This window comes from Ursus americanus, chromosome 15 (genome assembly GCF_024610735.1).
Source record: "Ursus americanus isolate L20-20 chromosome 15, mUrsAme1.1.p, whole genome shotgun sequence".
Taxonomy (NCBI): domain Eukaryota; kingdom Metazoa; phylum Chordata; class Mammalia; order Carnivora; family Ursidae; genus Ursus; species Ursus americanus.
The window spans coordinates 37,947,929-37,962,279 of NC_142141.1; the positions used below are offsets into that span (position 1 = coordinate 37,947,929).

General features: G+C 39.8%; 1 protein-coding gene across 3 annotated transcripts in view; it reads right to left on the reverse strand.

Moving 5' to 3' along the window:
• LOC123785470 (sperm flagellar and cilia associated 2) overlaps positions 1-14,351 on the reverse strand; it is a 135,365-nt gene that overhangs the window by 18,541 nt on the left and 102,473 nt on the right. For all 3 annotated transcript variants that reach the window (XM_087867937.1, XM_087867939.1, XM_087867938.1), the window contains 3 exons: positions 12,503-12,640; positions 8,020-8,171; positions 3,905-4,085 (listed from right to left, as the gene is read on the reverse strand). In XM_087867937.1, the coding sequence (XP_087724063.1) occupies positions 3,905-4,085; positions 8,020-8,171; positions 12,503-12,640 (471 nt within the window). The remainder of the gene's footprint in view (positions 1-3,904; positions 4,086-8,019; positions 8,172-12,502; positions 12,641-14,351) is intronic.

Sequence of the window (14,351 nt, forward strand, 5' to 3'; positions counted from 1 at the left end):
CATACCTGTTAATTAGAAGAAAGTTTTTCTAAAAATTAACATCGCACATGAAACGGGTAGCTCTTGGTGAGACTGCTGTGTAGAAAAAAGCCCGTGTTAAAGCGCTCTCCTTTCTGTTGCACTAATCCCTGCTGGCACTGTTTTCCCTACAACAGTTTGCCCAAGCATGTCTGTCTCACTGGAAACTTAAATTCCCTTAAGGTCATGTGACATCAAGGTCATAAAAGTCTACTTGAGACATAAAAGCAGGATTCAAATACAATTATTAGGAATACTAATTAGATTAGTACTTACTAACTTTTCTCCTTTGTTTTCTATGTAGTTTTTATTTATTTAATTTTTTTAAAAGATTGTATTTATTTATTTGAAAGAGAGAGAGAAAGAGAGAGAGAACGAGCTGGGGGAAGAGGGAGAAGCAGGCTTCCCGCTGAGCAGGGAGCCTGATGCGGGGCTCAATCCCAGAACGCTGGGATCATGACCTGAGCCAAAGGCAGGTGCTTAATCAACTGAGCCACCCAGGGAAACCTCTATGTGGTTTTTAAAGTCCACAAGGACAATAGTACAATTGTGAATACATTTTTTAACATCATGATCCATTATATTTACAATTCCATTATCATTATATTATATATTTAATATTAGATATAAATAATATTATCTATTATATTTACAATTTCTTTGGTATACATTATTTCACTGGATCTTTCAACCATTCGTGAGAGGAAAGGTATATGGAATGTCTCCCATGTTACAGAGAAGGAATTGAAGACTGGAAGAGGTTAAGTCATTTCCATAAAATCACACAACTTAACCAAGAGGGGTAGCCAATGCTCTTTGCGCTATATGCTGCTCTTTCTAACAACGTAATATTCTACAATGTCATCTCCCCAGGCAGTTCTAATGGGATTTGTGAATCGCTTTATGTAGCTCAATAAGAATAATAATTCCTTCTCCCCCCTCAAACTCCTAGCTCTGCTTTCCCACTCTCTGGGGCTTGGTAGCTGTAATATTGGGAGTGATCACCACAGTCACTGCCGTCATCATCAGCAGTAACATCGGCGTCATAGGTACAGCAGTAGTCCCATGTCAGACTGTGCTGAGGGCTTAGTATTGTATGAGATGTGGGCATGATGCTAGGTGTAGGGTGTATAAAAAATACTAGAGTCCAGTTAAGTGTTTGGGAAAATAATGAGATAATCATTACAATCACCTAAATAGGAAGAGCTGGGTGCCTGGGGAGATAATACTGCTACAGGGACTGGAAGAGCACATGATCAGAGAAAGCAAAGGCTTCAAACAGGCAACCAACTAGTCAGGAATCAAAGCAGGAACTAGCTCTGAAGATTTATAGAAAGCATATAGTTTAATCAAAAAGAAGAAAGGAGGAGCATGTTTTAGAAGAGAAAGACGACACTAGCCGAGTCATGGAAATTGTTAATGCTGATGGAGTATGTAGGAAGCAATATCTAGTTGCTTTACGAGAAGGTTTGATGAGTTGGTACCAGCACGATGGGCAGCTCTGAGCCTCTGGGTCAAGGGTTTAGGATTCCACGGTGGCTACTGGAGGTCATCACACTACCTCATTGTCCTCTCTGGTCAATAACAGAAGATCATTTCTGAGTTCTTATAAGCATCATATGCTTTTTTAACAAATACAGCAATCCCTTTCCTTTATCTGGATCATTTTGCCCTTACAAAGTAGCTATCGATATATTTGGGCTATCTATCTACCGTCTTACTATGTGCTTTCTATTTGTATTGTTTGTCCTAAATCTTGTCCTGTCCTTTCTTTTCTTATTTTGGATTTAATATTTTAAATTTATTCATTTTTCCCTCTATTAGTTTGGAAGTAACACACACTAATTCACTCAGTGGTTACTCTAGGAATAACACCATAAATTATGACTTAATAATATTTAGACTTTGATAAGTTAACAATTTATGGTGTAATTCCTATGGCAACCACTAACAGAACAGCAACAGAATGTACTACCTCTAAAAGTAAGTGCGGGGGGGTGGGTGGGTTAGCAAGCAAGAAAAGATACAGAAAGGATAAAAATAAGAGGATGAACAAAGATGTAACATGCAAACAATATTTAAAAGTATAATTTCCAAAAAAGCATTATAGATAAAGAAAATTACCTCCTAGTAGGAAAAGGTTTAGTTTACCAGGCCCAGATGGCTTCTTGGTGAATGCTACTAAGCATTTCAAGAGGAAATAATTCCAACCTCTTCAAACTCTTTTCAAGAATAGAAAGAGAAGAAACATATCCTGACTTGATTTATGAGGCTAGTATTATGCGGATGCTAAAAGTTGACAAGGACAGCATGAGAAATGATAGGATTTTCTCACTCATGAACAAAGATTCAAAAATCCTAAGCAAATTATTAGCAAAACAAATCCAGCAATATGTACGAAGGATGATGTTTCATTATAATGTTGTACTTATTCCAGGGATGTGATGTAAGTTTAATATTAGAAAATTGACCAACATGATATTTCACATTGATAGGAAACAGAAAAATATCATATGACAGTCTCAATAGATGCTGAAAAACCATTTGTTAATACATTTTATGAAAACCCTCACAGTAAGCTAGAAATGAAAAGAAACTTCCATAATCTGATAAATATCATCTAAAAAAATCTATGGCCAACATGTTTGTAAATTTTGACAAGCTGATTTGAAAATTTATATGGAAAAGCAAAGAGCCAAGAAAAGCCAAAGTCCTCTGGACAGATGACAAGGTGGGAAGATTTGCTCATCTAGGTAACAAATAAATGATATGACATTATGCAATGGTTTTGTGTAAGGATGGAAAAATACAGCAATGCGAGAGACCTAATTTACGTTATGTGGTCACCTAATTTATGACAAAGATAATACTGCCGTGAATGGGTAAAGAATCTGGTATTACTTATGCAAACCAAAGTATTATATATAGCATCGGTTACTGACATTGAAGATGGCAACCATGCTTAGCCATATATCCAGTGGCTGTGTGTGAAAACAGAACCACCTTGGGCACTCAGGACAGGAGGGTGAGGGAACCGTGGTCCTCCAAGCTAATCTCTGTGTGCACCTTCTGTACAGGGGGAAGCTTCTCCTTACATTAGTGTTATCTGTATGCTCTTCTCTTCTCTTTTGCTTTGGTACGGGCCCCTTAGAGGCAGGGACTATCACTGTCCCTTGGCTTCCCGGTGAAGTTGAAAAGGACACGAACTCTGAACTCACATAGTCCTAGGTTGAACTCTCCTCTTTGACACTTAACCTGTTAAGTGACCTTGGCAAAATTTGTTAACCTTTCTGAATCCTCGTTCTCCACGGTAGAGAGGATAGTACTCACCCCACAGGTAACTTATGCAGACTAGAGGCCTACAGGCCAGATGTGTGTTTTTCCTGGCTCTGTAACATTGACAAATTTGATTTCATTTCTAACATGCTAAGATCAGTAGATTTCACATACAAATCTGAATTTCTGGCTTTCCTTGGAAAATTGCAAAGTCTAGCCATACTGGGCCTCATTCTCAAATGGTAAATTTGGTCAGGGTGACGTAGCACGTACCTCTTTAGGAGTATGATTTCCACTTGGCCATAGTCCCCTCCCTCCCTTATTGCATTATACTTGACCCACGTCATTGGCTTTTCCCAGTGGACCCTTTTGGCCTCGACACTTGGAACTTTGGCCCAGCACAAAAAATAATCTACGTGTTGGTTTACTCCATTCTTGAGCTCATATATTTGCTGACTGAATTGCTTCATTTCTTATTTCTTTCAGAAAACAAAACAAAACAAAAAACTTCCTGAAGGTATGCATTTATACAACATTGTGTGAATTTTCTACTCATAGCATATTACCAATGTTGGTACTTAGCGAAAATCTAATAACAAGCACTGCTTACCATGTGAGATATTGCTAGAGAACTCTGCTGCCAGGTGTCCATCAGCAACTTCTCATCTGCCTCAAAGTTTGCCTCAACATTTTCCAGTGAGTAATCGATCTTGCCCTTCAGGATGGCCTTTGTTTTTGGTTTAGACATAGCTGAATCCAGGGATATGGATATTCGAGAAATGAGAGGAATTCTTTGAAAAAAACAAACAAATAAAAAGGAAATATAAATATTTCATTTAACAGAATAATATTTTTACAACCATGTTACTTTGGGAATTTTGTTGTCTTGCTTTAACCTCAATTTTCAAAGATGTCCTGGAAGAACTCTTCAAATAAAGGAAAGATTATAAAAGACTGTATTCAGGGGGCATCTGGGTGGCTCAGTCAGTTAAGTGACTGATTCTTGATTTTGACTCAGGTCATGATCTCGGGGTTGTGAAATTGAGCCCCACGTTGGGCTCCATGCTGGGAGTGGAGCCTGCTTTGATTAAGATTCTCTCTGTCCCTCTGCCCCTCCCACAACCCCCTCCCTTAAAAAAAAAAAAGACTGTATTCAAATTTTTATAGTCTTATTAACAAGAGTAAACTAGAAACAAATAGTAACAAAACATAATTTTTAGGTTTAATTCTCATTGATTAAGAGGAGGGAAATAAAACAATGGGAATCCTGAAGAAGTACAATTTTGAAATGTATCTGGGGCATCAACTTCCAACAAGGAACAAATCAGTCATGAAAAAGCAAATCAAATAAAACTGGGCACCACTCCTTTAAGATGACTAGCATCATTTGGCTTCCCAAAATAGACAGTGAAAAAGCAGGATATGACAGATGTGAGGGCTGCAACGGGGAAGCCCATGGAGACCACAAGGTTTGGGGGTGGGGGTGGGAGAAATTCAACAGGCCTCCCCAGTTTAGAGTATGGATGGTGAAGTTTTCTCTTTGCTTTGTAAAGTGCTGTGGGAACACAGAGGTAAGCTCTCCTTCTCCCTTCTCTCAGCCATATTGCTGCCCCTATGTAGAAATTTGAGAGCTGCCCCTGGGAACGTTCTAGCCCTGAAGGACTCCTGAATCTGAAATGCTAAGAGAAACGGGAAGAGATCCCCAGGGCAGAAAGCTTATTATGATTGGGATCCACCTTAGATCCAAAGCGCAAAGAGTCCTCGGCGAGGCATGGAATGGGGAGACAGAAGCTCCAAGGAGGCCGCTGCAGAAATCTGAGGAGAGTCAGGAGCCACAAGAAAGACGGTCAAGCATTTGGCCTGGCACACTCAAGCTGCTGGGGAACTGAGTGGTGACCAAGGAAGTTGGTCGTGAACTCCAACAAACAGCTTGGTCTTGTTCTGAAGCACTAGACGTGGTTTCTTGAACTTGGCTCTTCGACTCTTACGTACTTGGAACTGCGACAGCGTGCCGTGCCTGTAAAGACCATGTGCGGAGGTTCTTCTACGCAGTACACATCCACCCACAAGGACAATTTACATTTTGATAATCAAGCAATGCCAAATGCCAGTCACTGAGGCACTGAGATTCATACGTCTCACAAGTTAAGGTAAAGGTTGCGTGATCATCTCCAAATGTTTAAGCATTTCCCAACACCCTGCTTTGGAGGACAGCAGTAGTGGCATATCATTTAGAGATAAAATTTGGGGTTAGAATTCATTTACTGGAAAAAAATTCTGCCACTATCAATAGATATGAATTGAGGCACGTCACTTGACTTTCTGAAGCTCCTTTCCTCAAATAGTGCAAAATACCACTGCTGCTATTACTATTGTTACTAATTCTTGGTAATTGCCAATCATTAACCAATTATTAGTTACTATTATGCTGCTGCTATTGTTGTTTTTATAGGAATAAAGAAGACAGCTACGTGGACATACCGAACAGTATACTTATTTCCCTTATACATTTTAAAGAGACTGTAGGTGATTAGTTGGTTGGTTGATACATTGATTGAGAGTTTCAGTAGATATTCATGGCAGTGATTTGAGGTTGAGATTGGTACGTAGTTGTTTTGCAGAAAAGAAGAACTGGCTGTTCTTTTCCCTGTTTCATTCTGCTAACCAACTTTAATAGCTTCCCCAATATGCCTGACTTGCTATTTTGTGCTAAGAACAGAATGCACTGCTACTGTAGACATTGGAACTTGGCCTCTTTTAATGGCTCTGATGGTTCATATTGCCTTTGGAATTTTTTATTGTTTTCAGAGTTCTTTTTCAGTAGCTTGCTGAGTTAAACATTTCCCTTGTATTTGTATCAAGAAGACGGTACTTTCCTCCTTGTGTTTCCTTGCTTACACATGGCCATGATGGGGACATGGTGAGACTACATAGAGGAAATCTAGAGAGAGAAAAAGTGGGTCTCAGATCTCATGTTTAACCCTATTGTGTTCAGATCATCTCAAATGCTTTTTGGCATAGGGAGGATAGAGCAAAGCAAGAACATACAATACTCACAATTAAAGTACTGTGGAATTTAAGAAACAAAACAGAGGATCATAGGGGAAGAGAGGAAAAAATAAAATGACGAAATCAGAGAGGGAGACAAGCCATAAGAGACTCTTAATCATAGGAAAGAAGCTTAGGGTTGCTGAAGGGGATGGGGTGGAGGGATGGAGTGACTCGGTGATGGACATTAAGGAGAGCACGTGATGTAATGACCACTGGGTATTATACAAGACCGATGAATCACTGACCTCTACCCTGAAACCAATAACACATTATATGTTAATTGAACTTAAATTTAAAAAAAAAAATAAAATATGTAAGAATAAAAAAATACTGCATGTAGGTTATTGTCATAATACGCATTAATAACAGTCACCACTTATTGAGAGTTATTGAGACTAGATCTCAAGTCTTCTGATCCCCAGACATGGTACTCAGTACTTTGAGGATTTCATTTTCTGTAGTCTTCACAACCATCCTACTTTATAGAAAAGAAACTCAAGGCTTAAGAGAGTTGGGGTGACTTTCCTCCCAAAATAAATTGTTCTTATTTACTCACATACAACTAGTAAATAACAGACCCAGGATTGAAGCCAGATCTATCATGATACCATGTTGAGTTCCTGCCACTTGTGTTATTTGTATTGACTTGTACAGTGAAGTACGTGTAGTGCTTCCATCTCCAATACACATCTCATATCTTCGGAGATTTAAATTTAATGTTCAGCTTGTATATTATTTTTTAAATCTAACTTCTTTCTCTTTCCCCTCTTCACATTTATAGATTCTTGTTTTCTCATGACCTCCTTATTGGTCACAAGAAAATATTACTTTAATTCTTAATGCTATTTTATTTATTTTTTAATTAATTCATTTAATTTTAAGGATTTTGAGCTTATTTTTGTTACTTTATTTTAATTCTTACTTTTTGCTCTCTAATTGTTTTGGAGTGGGGACCCACATCATAGGAATTACCACCACTCCCACTCTCTATATCTTAAAGATATTTTTCTATCTATTCACAGCTTCTCTGGGTTGGGATCTTGCCCTTCTCCTGCCCCCACCCCCTGGGCCTATAAATGCAATTATTTACAAACTTTTGTATTGCAGACGTGTTTGGTTGAAAATATAATTCTTTATTTTCTTGCTCTGGTGGGAATTTGATGTTAGACTATTGACAAGTCTTTTACTTCATGAAGTCATAATCACATATGACTGAACCTTTACTGTTTCTCAATTTCCTTACCTGTAAAAGAAGACTCACAACCCCCTCCATTTTCATTTACATGTCGCATACGCACACACAAGTGCTTGGGACTTTCATAAAAGTGGTAGAGATTCAAGATTCCTTGCTGAGAACTCTTGAGCAAGAGTTTTTCAGAATTCAAAATTTATATACTCTATACATTCCCAGATATCCCCAGCAGAGTCTGTTGGAAGCATTTCATAATAAAATACACTATACGTCTGCAGCAATGTGAGTAAATAGTCACAGTAATTTGGGTAATAATGCATATCAATCATCTTAAGTTGAAGTTAGAAAATTTTTCACTTTTTGGAGTTTTGGATTTTGGATTTGCAGATACAAAAGTGTGGTTTTTATTAGTGGTATTCAACTTAAAATCATAAAGTTTTACGCTCAAACCAATTATAGTGCAACATGATGTCCCGTCTTACCTAAGTTGGCTCTCCAAAATCTCTCTACTATCCAGTTGGACCAATGGGACTCGAGTAAATCTCTTAATGTCATCGATTGGGATTTTGCCTTCCATTCCCCTGTAATAATCTTGAAGGAGTCTCTTTGTATCTTGGAAACGGTTCAGTTCTGCCTTTAATAGCAAATATGAATGTTAATACCCAAGAGAGAACAAACTGATCTTTACATATTTCCCATATAAGCTCCGTAAGCACTATTTTAAAATAGTTCAGTTGAAATCAATTTTCTGGAAATTAAGAAAGAATTGGCTATACGTGAATATCTAAAGGTATATATCTTTCGTAATGATGAAAGATAACTGGTGACTTTGCATTCTCTGTACTCATTGAGTATGATTCCACTCAACAAGATGGTGTTTCTATGCCTCTTGACATTGTGACAAAAGATTACAGTATGTATGATGTCCACAGTTGTACATATTATTCATTATTGTGACATTACAAATTTCTGTGTCCTGTATTCAATCAACCAATATATTAACATGTGAATATCTTCTACCAGAGGTAACAAGTTAGTTGATCGGGGATGCCAAAAATATGATATATACAAATATAAAATACATATGTGTGTACAGATACAAATACAAAAAAACCTGAAGTACAAAGTAAGACTAGGTTTTGGAGAAATGACAAGGTAAGGCAAGGTGGTAATGGGCAGTTCTCTTTTCACAGTTTGCTCAATATGTGTACTAGGGAGATCACTCCTCCATGCGCACAGCAAACCCTGTCTGTTGGCATTGCCAGCACTGCCTTGAGGGAAATGGAGAACACAGAGGAACTGGTGGTAAGTCGAGCATCAGTCATTTACAATGGACTCCCTGCCAGCCAGGCTACTTCCCTGTGCAGTAATGAGGAAATGTGTGCAAGTGAGTGCCAAACACACAAATGTAGACCATGAGTTTTCCAGCCCATTCTCCCATTAGGTGTCAGATCAGATGGCACATCCATGCTCCTCTTTGGTAGTGGACAAATGACCTCCAGATTTTGCTTTGGTGAGTGGGGCTACTTAAACCAGTACCTGAGGGCCTAGAGACTGAAGCCCTTCTGCAGAAGTATTCCATGATATATAGTTAATTACAGAAAGCATCATTTCCAAAAAGAACAAAACTGACCTAGTGTTCAAAGCCCTTAGCTGACTCTAACCCAAGGATATTTATGAAGGGATCCCAATATTTATTGAGCAATTAATGTTGATGTTTATTTCATAAAACATCAAGAAATAGTCTTGTACTGCCATATTCACAGTTCAGAATGAATAAATGCTCTTGCATTGTAGTGTACAACAGAAGACAAAAAGAGTTTCAGTAAGTTTGTTTTTGATACAAAAAAGGGTGAACCAAATTGCTCCTGAAAGCTATCTTGCACATTATTAAACTTTTCTAGGGAAATGACTGAAACAGTAAAAAGTTCACTTGGTTAAATTGAATCTATAGTATGAAATAAAATCACCATTCATATTGCTTTAAATTATAAAACATGTTTTAAATATTTGGATTTTAAACATAAATATATTTAAGTAACTTTTCAAACTAGCATTTTGAAATGATCAGGAAAACTAAATAGTTTTCTTTTCTTGCAGAGCAACCAAATTAAGTTTTAAGATATTCCTATATGGACAGATCTCACATTGTGACAATAAGAGTTTTCACTTGTCATGCTTAGAGACAGAATCCTGGTTTTGAAGGGAATGTTAGAAAATCATCAAGCATAGTATTTTCTAAAATTTACTGGGTAGAAAACTTGTCCTGTAGGCTGTTAATGAGTACCTTGTTGGGGAGAAAACAAACAAAAACTTTGCAATGTCAAATAGTTTCAGAAATGCTGGGTTAACGTATCAAAAAGGTTTCTTTATGGCTGGGCATCTTGACGTCCTAATATGTCAATATGTTTGTCAATCTCCCAGGGAAAGGGAAGCACAGAGTATGCAGTACTTCCCAATTTCATTTGATCACTGAGTCCTGTTCTGTGGACCATTGTATAAAACTAGTGTCCTATGGAGCCTACTTTGGGAAATGCTTCTCTAGTTGTCTGTTACCCAGTACTGCAGGTCTTGAAGACTTTCACCAGGATTCTTTCCCCTAGCCCTCCATTCCATAAACAGGTGCAAACTTTCTGCTTATAAGCAGCTCAGTTGCTTCAAAAGTCTGTTATTTGATGGATGGTTCTAATCATTGGGTTCTTTCTTCATTTACTGAACTGAAATCCACTTCCTGTAATTTCCAGCTTCCATTTTTATAACGTCCTACTGATCAGTGCAGAATGAGGTTCTTTGCTGTTCCACGTGGCGGGCCTTCAACTATTTGAACAATGCTAAAGGATTAGAACAGAAGTCACAGCACAGGGTTGTTGTGAAGGTTTAATGTAATCTATGTGAAAGTCCTTCAAGCAGTGCCTGGCATATATAGAGGAAGGAGGAAGGAATTAACAAAGAGCAGCTCTTACTTGCTGTCCTCTCCTTTCTCTTCTTTCCTCCTTGTTGGTTTTAGATGTGGATTCACTTCTCAGAATGAGAGCCTTCCATTTAGGTATTGATGTGTGAGAGTTCAACCATTCCCAAAGAGGCATGTACTGCTCGGACAAATGAGAAATGATTCCCAAAAAATCTCTATTCCCTTTGCCTTCACTACTGGATTTCAGTTTTTTCTGCCAGAAGCTTCTGACACACCTGTTCTAACAGTCAATCTCTCCTTGCCCAAACCAGTGCCCCAGGAATACTACCCAGTGTGGCTGAGGCTGCTTGGCTGCCTCACTGTAATCCTTTGTACAACCCACGCCGGGATCACAGAGCTGGTAGTCAGGGAGGCTGCTCCTGGGTCTCAGCTTTCTGCTGACTTTTCAGGCCTCCTGTGGTCCAACCTGCCCCTGTACCACGGGCTTGTCCTTCTGAAGGTTGGAAGTATCAGCATTCATGGTCATTGGTTGAGCGAGCCTTTATTGAACACCTACTGTGTGCTAGCTTGGATGGTCAGCTACATATCCCCTCTCCTGCGGTATCTCCTCCTGTAAGTCAATCGGTTGAAGACTAAAAGTGTACCCTTTTCCGTTCTCTACCCTCACTGCCTTCCTCTTAGGAAAAAATGCTCACGTAGACACAGTTTGACTAACACAAGCTTACTATTCCCCTCAGCTTGGCTAACTTTAGATACTCTTCTTCCTAACTCTAGGCTCCTAACTACCCTTTTCTAATTTACTTTAGAAAATTTGTCATTGTAAATCCTTGTCCATTTAGATGTAAATCTTTTTTCTTTCCCCTAAAGTTTTTATTTATGAGAGAGAGAGCATGGTAGGGGGGAGAGCAGAGGGAGAGGGAGAAACAGACTCTCCGCTGAGGAGGGAGCCTGACAACATGGCGCTCAATCCCAGGACCCCGAGATCACAACCTGAGCCAAAGGCAGACACTTAACAGACTGAACCACCAGGCACCCCTGGGATGTAAATCTTTTTAAAAGTTTCTTGCCAGTTTTAGAACTCAAATGGTCTTTCCCAAGTATGTGGGCACCCTTGCTTTGAACAGTAAGCATCAAGGAAGATCATGCCTCTATCTGCCAGTTGCTGTGGGAGGGCAGGAGCCTAACTTGCTCCTTGAGGGTACCTTGGGAAGCTAGGGGAATGTTTATTTTTCCTTCAGGCAAAGCCAATCAGCAGGCACAGATGGCTTCTGATGCCCGCTACACCCCAGCTCTCACACTCTAGCTCTTCTCTTGGCAATGCTGGGTATCCAGACCTGGTCTGTGCTCGCTTTCCTACTGCTGACAATAGTCTTGGAATAAGAGCAACGTCTATCTTCTCATCTCATCTAGTGCAGTTTTTATTTAACAGTCTGCAAATATCAGTTCATGAGGCTGTTCTGGTGAATGTTGGTGTTTTTTTTTTTTTTCAATCCTGACATAAACTTTTTTTTCTGGAATCAAATGCCTGTTGACATTGACCTCGTCCATGGTTTGTGGCAGAGCTGCCTTCCTGGGCTTCTGCTGGCTGCTTTGGGTGTCCATTGTGAGAAGCTGATAAGGTAACAACCAGTATAGACAGCATCTCTCCTGTCCCTCTCCACAGTTCTAAGCCACCCGGAGGCGAAGCTGGTTGGTGGTTGCTTGGGATGCTCCCAGTTTCTGTTTTTGTTTTTTTTTTAAGTAGGTTCCATGCCCAGCTTCATGGGGCTTGAACTCACGACCCCAAGATCAAGACCTGAGCTGAGGTCAAGAGTTGGATGCTTCACTGACTGAGCCACTCAGGCGCCCTGGGATGTTCCCAGTTCTGGTGCTTGTTTGGCCCGGGCCACAATGATTTATTTCAGCTAACTTCCTCAGCAAGGTGGAGCTCAGAGCAAGAATGCAGTGAGGAAAATGAGCCTAACAGCCCCTCATGCTCCCCAAGGAGCTGTAAAGGGAGGGACAGGACGTCGCTGTGGAGGCGGGAGTCTGTGTTGTTGACGGGTCGCTCTTACCTGCATTAGTGAGAAGAAATGGTTCATCATTATTCCAATTGAGTCCTGCAACCAGCTCTCGTTAATGATATCCTGACGCTCCTGCTCGGCCTCTTCCTTCCGGGCGTCACAGATGTCCCACAGGCGGTCTCGTAAATCCTGAACAGAAAGAAACATCTCTGTTATGCTTTACAGTCACAGCTCAGATTACCTCAGTGTAATAAAACTAGAATCCTTTGCCTGTCTTAAACATGTCTCCAAAGAAAATTAGACCTAAAGCACCCATGCATTTTATTCCCTCATTCAACAAATATTTATTTTGCTTCTACTCTCTGCCAGGCCTTACTTTATAAGACCAGCTCACCAAATCATATGCCCACGTCCTGCACGAGTCCACTGCAGTTCACTTTATTTATGGATGGCTATGTTTTAAGTAGTATTCTAATCCTTTCTCAGAAAATTTGTTTAGTTGAAAGTCCTGGGGCACCTGGGTGGCTCAGTCGGTTAGGCGTCAGACTCTTGATTTCAGCTCAGTCATGATCTCGGGGTTGCGAGATCAAACCCCTCATCGGGCTCTGCACTCGGTGTGGAGCCTGCTTTAGATTCTCTCTCTCTCTCTCTCTGCCCCTCCCCCTCTGCTCTCTCTCTCTCAAAAAAAGAAAAAAAAAGTCCTTTCAGGGAATTTTTGGGGAAATGGCGTATTGTTGGTGGAAGAAACATGCAGCTGTATTTAATCCAGGGGCATAGGCTTGTTCATTAACCATGAATGGAACGTGTCATTCACCAAGGAGTGCTGTCTGAGCTTAACAGGATTGTTCAAAAATTAGCTTTGTGCTAAAGAGCTAGCGGTAAGAAAAAATCTTGTGAAGATCCCAGCTTTGCCATGTATATAACAAAACTAACCATAGCTACCATGTACTGAGGTCTTTCGACATGCGTCAGTGTGTCAGAACGTAAGTCACTGTACTTACACCAACTCATTTACTGCCTCGTGACAACCTGAGGTGTTGCGTTACAATGCCCACTTTGCAGAGGAGTCACAGAGAGGTTATCTCCCTAAAGGCGCACGATCAGTAGGGGGTGGATCCAGGATATGACCTGTGCTCTTGAGTCATCTACACCACTACTTCGGGTCTCAGTTACTTTATCTGTAACTTACCTTCTGGGTGTGCTAGATGGAATAAATTAGCTTGTGTATATAAAGCCCTTAGCCTAGTATTTCGCACACAGTAATTCCTCAGTTAATAAAGACTATTATAATCTTATAAGAATATCATATTATCCATGCAATAAATATCTGTTTAATAAAATATCCCATTAATGAAATACATACAATTAAAATGTGACAGTTTTCACAATAGTAATTTATTGACCATTACTACGTGTTGGGCATTGTGCTAAGTGCTTTGCACGGATTACCTTGCTAATCCCAATAACCAGGAGGTAAGTTCTGGTGAAAAAAATTGATGCCCGGAGAGGTTAAGTCATTTGGCTATGGTTTCAGTGCGGTGGAGCCAGGAATCTTAATGCAAGCAGTTTCATTCCAGGGCCCACAGTGGGGTTTATTTCTGTGATAGTGTATTAATGGGACTCTTAGCATTTTGATTTGTTACCTTCAGGGAACTACACATAAAATGACAATATCACAGCCATTTTTATAACCCTATGTTAAGTATCAGCACAAAACAGCATTATTTTAGAGCTGATCTAGATAGCTCCATGGTCTTTCCACAAATGCTCTGGCGGACATTCAGTGTGTACCGGCTTGTGCTTACCAAGCATTTGCACATTTTTGAGAACTAGAAGAGTTTTCTCTTTGTTCCTGCCTCACTGTGAGGCCTTGGCAAGTACTAGCATCTCTGTGGTTCAG